This window comes from Syzygium oleosum, unplaced genomic scaffold (assembly GCF_021117445.2).
Source record: "Syzygium oleosum isolate NSW1041296 unplaced genomic scaffold, Sole_v2.1 Sole_v2.21, whole genome shotgun sequence".
Lineage (NCBI taxonomy): Eukaryota > Viridiplantae > Streptophyta > Magnoliopsida > Myrtales > Myrtaceae > Syzygium > Syzygium oleosum.
In genome coordinates this window covers 5,299,650-5,310,016 of record NW_026607505.1, presented here as the reverse complement: position 1 = coordinate 5,310,016, position 10,367 = coordinate 5,299,650, and the positions used below count along the sequence as shown (strand labels likewise).

General features: G+C 45.1%; 1 protein-coding gene and 1 long non-coding RNA gene across 3 annotated transcripts; one reads left to right on the top strand and one right to left on the bottom strand.

Moving 5' to 3' along the window:
- Window positions 1-1,079: 1,079 nt before the first annotated feature.
- On the top strand, window positions 1,080-3,790 carry LOC115671036 (protein TIFY 10A). Of its 2 annotated transcripts, none has more exons than XM_056321121.1 (5): window positions 1,080-1,443; window positions 2,165-2,327; window positions 2,612-2,919; window positions 3,030-3,087; window positions 3,355-3,790. In XM_056321121.1, the coding sequence occupies exons 1-5, from the start codon at window positions 1,095-1,097 to the stop codon at window positions 3,467-3,469; spliced, it is 993 nt and encodes a 330-aa protein (XP_056177096.1). In that variant the 5' UTR covers window positions 1,080-1,094; the 3' UTR covers window positions 3,470-3,790. The 2 variants fall into 2 exon arrangements, with proteins under 2 accessions (XP_056177096.1, XP_030448344.1); XM_030592484.2 differs by having other exon boundaries at window positions 2,612-2,922.
- Window positions 3,791-8,383: 4,593 nt separating this feature from the next.
- Window positions 8,384-8,989, bottom strand: LOC130140772 (uncharacterized). The gene is made up of 2 exons (XR_008818756.1): window positions 8,788-8,989; window positions 8,384-8,491 (listed from the first exon to the last, which is right to left on the bottom strand). It is a non-coding gene; the product is annotated as an uncharacterized LOC130140772 (long non-coding RNA).
- Between the last annotated feature and the right edge of the window lie 1,378 nt (window positions 8,990-10,367).

Genomic DNA, 10,367 nt, shown 5'->3' with positions numbered 1-10,367 from the left:
TGAACACAACCCACCAACGGGCAAGAATTAGACCGATCAAATTTTTGATTTGTCCAGGAAAACTTAGTGGGACTGGTTCCATGGACCCACCCGGGAACCGGACCGGACCGGACCGGCGGTCCGGTTCTCGGGTGGGTCCATGGAACCGACGGGCGGTTCTCGGTTTCAATTTTTTGGAACCGGTCCTTAACGGGCGGTCTACGGTTCCAAGGTGAGAACCGCCCACCCGGATCATGCTCACCCCTAATTATAACCGTGTTCAGAGCAACGGCTGCTTGTACGCGATTGTAGTCTTCTTTTTTTTTGCCGGAACACGATTGTTGCTAGTGGGTTATAAACACTCGTAATAAAATGTGCAATTGTATCCCGCTCGCACTTTTTCAAGACATCCGCGTTCACGAATTTATCCGTTCTCTTTTTCCATCTTCCTCGCTCCTTGACCATTTCAGCACTTCAGGTTCCCGTCTTCTTTCGTAGAATACATTTCCTTAAAAACGACGCTTTGAATAACGGAGGCAATGAAGACAAATTTATGGTCCGCAACGATTCATGTCCAACGCATTTTCTTGAAGGCCAACTTTCACCTTTTAATGGTCAGTCAAGGCATGATTATCTAAATTTCAGGGGGGGCATAGTTGGAATTACACAAGGAGATAGAGAGAGAGAGAAGGAGCCGCTTCCGTCAAGACGGAAGGCGTTAGCCAGGAGAGAGAGAGAGAGAGAAGGCATACAAAAAAAAACGGCACGTGCTTTAAATAGGAGCCCCGGGCATATAAACAAATCTGGTAAAAACAACTGACGGCATTGGGAAGCTGCGACGAACCTCCCTCCTGCTCACCAAGAAAAATGAAAAAATAAAAAAAAATCAAAAAAAATATAAATATAAAAAATAACTGAAAAAGAAGAAGAAGAAGAAGTGCCCCCACGTATTCCTCGTGCTTCATCTCATCCCCCCCGCCCCCCCCACATGCGTTCCTGACCGTCGATCCGTAATTTCGATTTTAAAAAAAAGGGAGATATTCCTTTTTCTTTTTTTTTAAATGATTTTGTATATTGACTTTTCATGGTTAAATACGCCCCGAGCTCTCACGCCAATGGCCCTTCAAATTGTGTCACATGCGCTTCAACACTCCACGAGACCTCTCCAGAAATCCCCCCCTTTTCCCTCCCTCCAACGCGCCTCCTTCGTCGTCGTCGTCGTCGTCTTCTTCTTCGTCCGCTTCCGAATCGTCGCCGCCGCCGCCGCCACCGCTAGCCGCTGCATGTCGATCTCGTCGGAGCACTCGGATTCCGGCTGCTCCTTCGCCGGCAGGAGCCCGGCGAGGCCGCTGGAGAAGTCCAGCTTCTCCCACACCTGCAGCCTGCTGAGCCAGTACCTGAAGGAGAAGGGCTCCTTCGGCGACCTCAGCCTCGGCATGTCGCCCCCCGCCGCCGACGCAACCGGTAGGGTTCCCCCCCCTTCGCCGCCGCGCCGCGTCGTGCGGTTTTGATTTTTGTTTTTCGTTTTTTCTCTCTCTCTCTCTCTCTCTCGAGACCTGTTGCGGCTATCGATTAGGGTAATCGACCAGTTTTAGGAACTGGCGCTGCGTCGGACTCGCTTCATCATTCGCTCGTTCCTCGTTAATTTGGGAAACTTTTCGGTCATCGCTCTGCATGTTTCCGAGACGTCGTTTGAGAACTGTCCGGTGTTCATCGCATTTCTCTTGATGTAGTCGAGGTAGGATATACTGGAAAAAGGATGTGAATTTGCTTATTGGGGGTAGACCGTCAATGCAACTGGCCTGCGAGGGCCAGGGTTAGATCCGCGATAATCTCATGCGATTTTATGGGACATGTTCGTGGTTCATTTGAGTGCTCTGCGGTCAGAGGAACGTGCGCATTTAATTTCGCGTCGTGGCATTCTGATGAAAGTTGAACTTTTTCTTTAATTTCTGCATCGTGGAGAGTGTGCTTATCAAAATCCTGTTGCTGGAATTTCTCTTCTTTAGGAGAATTAGATCCGATTGTAGATCTTATCTAAAAGGGCACTATTTTAATCGGACCTACATGGCCACGGTAGGAACGTACGCTGCTTGAGGTCTTAGAAATCTTGGTCTTTTTCGGATGGATAAAAGGCGGAGAATTGATTTGTTGGTCGCCCGGCTGATGTATTGGAACGTTGCAGGTGCGCCTGGGATGTCTCGTCGCGCGGCGACCACCATGAATTTGTTCCCGATTTGTGAAGGCGGCGACGCCGAATCTCGGAATGTTAAGTTCATGGATTTGTTCCCTCAGCAAGCTGGGTTTGGTTCCACCAAGGAAGACGTCTCTAAGACGAACAATTCCTGGTGTGCTCACTTTTCCTTCCCTGTTTTGACATTAGGGAATTTTTTTTAAGCCTGATTTTACTGGAGGGGTAGGTTTAGGTGGTTGTGATTCTTTCGGATGATAGATGTTAGAGAAACTTAACTGTTGTTAATGACGTGCATAATCAACTTCTACAGTCTGGATCTTCTTAATTGCTACGGGTGAAGCTTTGCTTTTGTGAGATTCTCATGGTAGAGTTCGACTAGGAGGTCTGCTGCGAAATATCGTTCATCAATTGACTGGAGTTTCTTGATTAATTTTGCAGTTCGAACAAGAAGGAACCTGAAACTGCACAGATGACTATTTTTTATGCTGGGCAAGTGATTGTGCTAAATGATTTTCCGGCGGATAAGGCAAAGGAAGTCATGCTCGCAGCTAGCAAGGCAAGTTCTGTGAGCCAACATGTGGCCGCGGCGCCCAACTTGGCAAAGTCGAAGCCTGCTTTTGCTCCTAACTATGCCAAAAATCCAGTTGAATCTGGGGGTGTAGTTTCTTCGAGTCCCATTCCTGTTCCTGCTCTGGGTGCAAATGCGATCCAAGAGCACATCCGTCGCCCCACTGAGCCTCTTGCTTGTAGTAATTTTCTGACTAGTTTCTAGATTACTGCAGATCTATATGTTTATAGTTATGACTACACCTTTACCCTTATTCTCACCTAGTCCATTTCTGTTCTGGTTTTGCAGATTTACCAATTGCTAGGAGGGCTTCTCTGCACCGGTTCTTGGAGAAAAGAAAAGACAGGTAAGAATCCAAGGCGATTATTCAGTCACGGGTTCTTATTCTCCTTCACGCGAGTCATACATAGCTTTTAGATTTGGAATCTGCTTAAATGTTCTGAAGAGAACTCGTGGCGGGTGTCGGTACGTAAGGAAAGAACTTCTGTTGAACTCAAGTTATTCTGGGCTCTCTGGTGTCCTGCTGCTAAGCGAAACGCGTCCATCCGTAGATTGTTATAGAGAGACATTCTGTTCGTTCAGACAAATTGATCTTGTTGGTGAATTTCTACAGGCTAACAGCAAGAGCACCTTACATAACGGCCAGCTCGGGGTCAGCGGCAGCTCCTCCTCCTAAGCCAGCGGAAACCAACCCGTGGCTCGGCTTAGCTGCTCAGCCCACGCGGTAGTCGCCACGGACAGAAGAGATAGATTAATATACATAATTTCTCTTTCGGGATTCTTCTTTTATAGATCTAGATATAGATCGAAAGATTAGCAAAGCCGCCCCGCGGGGCGCGCTCCTCATCTCTTCTGCAAACTACAATCTTTCGCTCCGGGGCTCGGCCGTATGTAGCGAGCCTGTCACTATAGACCTAACTCTTGCTACTATTTTTTTTCTTGCACTATCAGGACTCCTCCTCCCGTTTGATCCCTTCGGATGTAATCTTTTTCCCTATTCATGAATCGAAATTATTGGAAGAACCCCTGGTCTGGTCCCTCTCCCTCTCCCTCTCCCTCTCCCTCTCGCTCAGTACGAATCCGTAGTTGTCTCGAGCGGTGGGCATTCTCGTTTGGCAAAAGATTTTAAGATTCCCTGTCTTTGTCTTCCCGTGTCAAGGCTTCAGCACGGTATCGTCAAAGCGGGGTGTAAGGGGAGGAAGCAGAAGATGCCTGAAATGCCCCCGATTTGAAAAGGGCATAATTCATATGATTGCCTAGGAAAAGGGGCAAAATTAAATTTAGGCGTGCCTCCTATTTTTCCGTCTCGTCTTGATAAAAAGAATTTATAGCGAAAAAATTTAATCTATATCCATTAATTTAATCCGAAGGTGTTTATTTTTTTATATAAAGGAAAAGCACGCGGCTTTGAAGTTTGAACACGGGACTTCTACCACGCGACGGCCTAGGTGGGGTGGGGAACATTAAATAATAGGCACGAAAAAAGCTCGTGAGTGGCCGACACTCCATCGCTTCGGTCCACGTTACGCGACAAAGTCGAGAGAGGTTAGGTGGCCTCGTGGGCGTCCCTCCAACACGTTCAGACAATAATAGGAAGCGAGTCATAATTCCCCCCCCTTCCTTTCTAATTAAACAATGATTTCATATCCCATAAAACTCTAAATTACACCCGTTGTGCCACAAATGAAAACCACAAATTTCGCTTATTGTGACGCAAATATCTTGAATGGAACCGAAATAGGAGATATATATATAACATATGTATAGTCTCGAATTTTTCCGTGACACAAAAAGTTGTGGGTATTTGAGTTTAGGATTTTTGGTGGTATAAAAAAAAAATTCGAGGCATTTGCGTCACGCATAATTTGAGATTTTTTTACGGTATTTTCCTTTAAATAATTGATGATAAAAAGGAAGCATTAAGTCCCAATTTCGATCACATTGTTCACGTCATGTACTTTTCTTGTAAAGGTACCCCACCCCACCCACCACCGCCCCCGGTCAAATTTCATTCCCTCATGGTCACGCACGTCCAAATTGTACTCCATCGGCATCGTTCGGGCCCCCTTCACATGCCCAATGTTTGAACGTGGTGGGGTCGCACCCGATTATTCTACTGTTTTTTCTCCAAAGAACAGGCTCGTTGATTCCTCTCTCGCTATCAATAGCAACGAATGAAAAAAAAAAATTCTGCATCAGAAAGGAAAAATTTCGAGGACCCGCTTCGTCCGAATCCCAATTTCTCCTCCCTCCTCCTCCCTTTCAGCTTTGAAATTAGGTGGGTGTCGTTTCTTCAGCAAAGGATCTTTTGCGCCGAGTGCGTTCGGATCGGTTTTGTCCCGGCTTCTCTTGTCGTTTGCATCGAAAGAGAAGGTCGGAAAGCAAAGATGGTATCGCGGTTTCCCTAATGACTATAGCTCTATTCTTGTCTGCTGTGTAAAATTACGTTAAAAAAAAAAAAAACAAAAGGAAACCCACTAGTCGCGTGGGCGGGATCGATCGTAGCGTCGCGCCCGTGCATCTCCGATTTGCTTAAAATGCGTTACTGCGTGGTCAGTATTGGGGTGCGGTTCATACTTCCCATCGATAAGAAGGCACGAGAGTCCCGCTCCCTGGCAAGCCGGCGGGGGTCCGGGGAGACTGCCCCGGTAGAAGTTACGGGGGCAGAACCCCTGAGCAGCTAGAAAGCTTTTATAATTTGGGCTCGTATTTTATTGGTATGGGCTCGTGAATAGCTACCGTGCCGCATATATATATAATCTCTTTAAGAGGTGCTAATTATAGCGAAATCATCTGTTGTATATAACCCTAGTTTAAGGGTGAATTAGGATAAATATTGTGCTTCGATTTCTCTTTCTCGTCTCTACTCTATTTTTCGTCGTGTTCGTACGCCTAATCCTAATAGTCAGTGAACGCAGAGAATAATTGCACGTGTGATGCATAGTGTCCTGTAAATTCCGACCGATAGGCGACGATCGATCGGTCGAAAATTTCGGAGTGTCGGGAAACGAGATGGGTAAGTTTAAACTTAAGTTGTAAGCATGTGGTTTTCCAGAAAGAACCGGTTTCGTCTGATGTCGAGGGAGACTTTGGAACCTACACCGGCTCTCCCAAAAATGAAGATCAATGGAGAACTTCATCTTCCAAAACTCGATCTTGAATTTTGCGATCTCAACCCTTGACGTGCATTAAAAAAATGGGTTTCTTGTTGGGAAAAAAACATAAATGCTATCTTGTTGTCTTTATTAGGTGCAAAGTCGGATCGGTCCACAGAGGAAGATCGTGGAACGGGAAGGAAAATGCAAGCTCAAATGTCCAAGTAAAGTAAAACCAACCTAACCTTTTTTTTTGACTTGCACGACACTAGACGAGCCAAAGTCAACATATTTGGAACTTAAATAAGTTTCTTTGTCCCACATGAAAGAAACTTTTAATGGTTTTTTAAAGTTAAACCCCGAAATCTCGGTTTAATTTAACTTATAAGTCATATCACGGACCTTATTCTTGAAACATCACGTGGGATGACATAGAACTCACATCTCGATTATTATAATATGATTAGGACATCGATCTACATGGAGCAATTAGAAGCCATATAATTTCTCAAATTTCCATAATTACTTGATTTAATACCGCATCAATTGCCAAAGTTGTGTTTGTTCGTCCGGATTCGGATTGAGATCGGATAAGATGGGACATGATAAGGTAGGATCAGAATTCCTCTTGATGGTAGAAAGTCCTATCGTATATTTGGTGCAACCTATGATAGGATTGAAAATATTTCGGACGTACTGTGTTGTGTTCAGCTGCTCCGGCCTTCACCCTGACGCTCCTTGTAGTGCCTCGAGTTTGCTATCCTGTCCATCACCCTCTTGATCGGCTTCCTCGTGGTCGCCGTTGTATATGCAACCCTCACTCGACAGCCGCAACCCCTTGTTTACGTCGCAGAGATGGAGAGGTAGAGCTCGACGGGATCGATCTGGGTTGCCAATTGGTTGAACAAACCCGAGAGATTGTGCAAGCTTGAGTTGTCACTGTTACCTCAGAGTCATTTTCTTCCCACTCGGATGGAAGAAGAAGTGAAGCCCAGACAAGTGTGGAGCAACAACTTTAGGGGTGTCAATGGGTCGGGTCGGGTCAGGCTTTCATGATATCCGACCCGACCCGAAACCAATAGGGTCGGGCTTGACCCGGCCCCAGACCCTGTTCAGCGTACACCATAAGGCCCGGGTCGGGCCGGACCGGGCCGGGTCGGGTTTGGGTTTTTTTTTTTTTTTTTTTTTTTTTTTTTTTTTTCGAGCTTCGCATAACTTCCTTCTCTAAGTTTGATATGCTTGAAGTTTGTCTGCAAGCAAGCAACCAACTCTAAGGCGTTCATCCATCCGGCTTCCGAATTAAAAAAGCATAAACAGAAATAAGTGAAAGCGAGACATTCTTGTACTAAGTTTGTTTGCAATTTTTACTGCTGCTACAGTGTAATCCCATGTGGCTAGGTTACCAGCTGAGCTCATTTCAGCAAGAAGCAATAGGCCTCTACCTCGAGGCATAAAGAGATGCAAAACACATTGTTCCATTCTATGGACAGCACAAAGGCTACAAGGAAACATCAATTCAAGTGAGCCTGATAATAACATCTACTATTGGCATCAATAAGTAAATAGAATAGTCTTCAGAGTAACAAACAGATACATCAACCTTCCAGGAACCATTCCTTCGCAGGAAATAAAAAATTCAGATATTTCTATCATCTAGCAGTGCAAGTATGTGAAGCTCTAACATCCAGTTAATCAGGCACTTAACGAATAGGTTATCTATCTTCTACAAAACTGTAAATATTTTCTATCTATTAGCCTAGGGACACTGACTATCTGTTCAAAGCACAAAATGGCTGAGATAGGATATCCATCAAGAGACCGTCTGACAGAATTCTATAACAGCAAAAAAATTAACTTCAAGAATTGGCCGGTAAAATGGGATACAAGACAGTTAACTTATAACTGCTCCAATGATAGTAGAGTTTCAAAAATCTCCTTGAAAAGTTTAAATAACAAGATCATATGATAAGAGTGCAAAATCATGAAAGGCAGATGAAAAAAAATTTGTGTCAATTTTTCAATGATTATTCGTAATCCTAGTTTTAGGAAGGGATACCAACTGCATCAAAGCATACAATATAACAGCATTCCTCATTTCCCTCATCCCCCAACCCCCAAAGGAAAGGAAAAGAAAAGAAATCGATTCCGCTAAAGAAAGCCTTTGTCCAAGTCTCCTTGAAAATCTTCCTTTCATCAGCTCTTCTTCCTAAGATAGACAATCAACTTACTGAAAAATTGAATTTAATTGTTAGCACTCCTTCAGGTACAAAAGTTCAGTTTCTTTTTTTTTTTTCTCTTATCTTTGAAGGACAGGTTCAAAAGTACAATATACATGAAATGAAGGAAGTTCCAAACCACAATGGACAAGGCTTGGCCATGATACAATATCAATAGACATCATAAACCAAGTGACAAAGCAATGTCCATGGAGTTGCTGTTCATGCGTCACCTTGGGTGGGTAATTCAGGGTTCATCATCGACCCCATTAAAACTACTGGTGCTGCAAGTGAACCCAACAAGGCTTTGTGTTCTTCCCAAAAGCCATACCTGCCGTGTCAATGTCTTCAGGACGACACACTTGCCCTTCCTTTGTGAGTCCAGATCAATATTGGCACCATCTTCCTCAGCCTCATCCTCAGGGTTCATCTCAAGAATCTTTAAGCACAATAAATTCCAATCAGAGGATAACTCAAAGCAAGAAGGGAGACAACGAGCATATTATACGAGGAACACATTATCATCACTCATCAGCCAAGAAAACACACTACAGCTATAAACTCTCGGAGAAAAGACCTCAGTCAGCCCAAAATACAAAGACATCATGCGAGACGTAACTTGCCACACCCCGAATTTTCAACAGAGATTTGTCAGTGACAGTCCCCAAATCACGAGCACAACAAGAGCCCTTCAATCAAACCCGTTTTACAGTCAAACCAATTCCGAAAAGTTACCTCCACAATGTTGCCGACCAGGTAAGGGAGTTGCTTGTTGAGCTTAATCTTCTCTTGGTTCTCCTATATCTTCTCCTTATACGACTCCAGCTCCAGATTCGTCCTCTGCAGCTCCTCCTGTCACCACAAACCAAAAAAAAAACCAATATCCCATCAAAACCCCCCATCGATGCACCGACTCAAATCACTAGATTCGAAAACAAATTACTAAAGACCCAACAAACAAGCAAAGCTCGCGCTACAAGCCCTAGCAATCCAATCGAAGCCATCGACATCCGCACAAGCTGAGGGAGATAGAGACGACGCGACCGACGACAGGGTACTTAGCTTCGAACTTCTTCACCCACATGATCAGTGTATGGCGGAGGACGGCGAGTCGAACAGGGGAGAGGCGGTGGTCGGCATGGGGTCCATGGACTCGACAGAGTCCCGCTAGGTGTTCCAGGACGAGGACGATTCGGAGATCGAGGGCGACGAAGAGGGCGACGACGACGACGTTAGACCTAGGGTTTTTTCATCCTGCAGTGCTATGCGCGCAAAGAGGGGAGAGAGAATGGGAGAGAGACTCAGAGAGGGAGAGTCAATGGGTCGGCCCAGAGTGTCAATGGGTGGGCCTGATTATACCCCAACCCTAATGGTACCACAAGTTTTAGGGTCAAATTGAGACCCGACCCCAAAATATCCCAAATTTTAGGGCCGAGTCGGGCCGAAGCGGTCCGGGCCGGGTCAGCCCGGGTTTTGTTGACACCCCTAGCAACAACAGCAGGAGCAGTGAAGACCGGACCAAGTCAACTTCGGTTTTTTTTGGTCAAAGACCAAGTCAACTTCAGACTACTTCTGACTTTAGACTACTTTTTACTCTCGGTCGGTGGAACACGATTGGTGGTGGTCGGAGACGACGGCGATCGCCGCGGTGGTCGGAAGTGATGATAATCAGCTATCATGGTGGTGGTCCTTGTGCGGTGGCTGGTGACGTAATATCCGCATGCGTCCCTCCATCAGTAGAAGATAAACTTGTTTTTCTTGTCTTGGTTTGGTTAAGCGATTTTTAATTTTTATCATCCAATCCGGGTTTATCCCCACCCCTGCCCCAGATTTCTTATCCGGCATTTTATCCGGATTTATTCAATCCGGAGGATGTCGTCAAACATTGAATAGGTGGACTCAAATTCGGACTATCAAACGTAACCCAAATGCAGAAGCCTCGAAAGCAACACGAAAGCAAATTTTCCTTCCTTTGGGACTATTTAGCCCAAACACGAGACATTCTCGTGGTTCAATGTAAAATAGTACTGTAATTTGACACAACATGAGTAAAGACCGCGAAATCACATGAGAACAATTTATCGACAAACCCTGAATTAGATACGACGTAAACGTAATTAAACTCCACCCCGATTGACTCGGGTTCTTTTTTGAATAGAAATTCATTGCGATCGGCAAAATTGGACCTAACATAGTAGTAATAGTGCCGCTAATGATGTTTGCGCGTAACATCTTTTTCCGATCAAACTCTTTCGCTTTTAACCCGTCCAATGAAAATTAGTTTACAAACTCTTCAATCGAGTCCCTCCGACACC

Coding starts and splice junctions, on each gene's coding strand:
- LOC115671036 (XM_030592484.2), top strand. CDS start 1,095: ATGGCCCTTCAAATTGTGTCACATGCGCTTCAACACTCCACGAGACCT. Junction 1,444..2,164: donor CCCCGCCGCCGACGCAACCG/GTAGGGTTCCCC, acceptor GGAACGTTGCAG/GTGCGCCTGGGATGTCTCGT. Junction 2,923..3,029: donor CACTGAGCCTCTTGCTTGTA/GTAATTTTCTGA, acceptor CTGGTTTTGCAG/ATTTACCAATTGCTAGGAGG.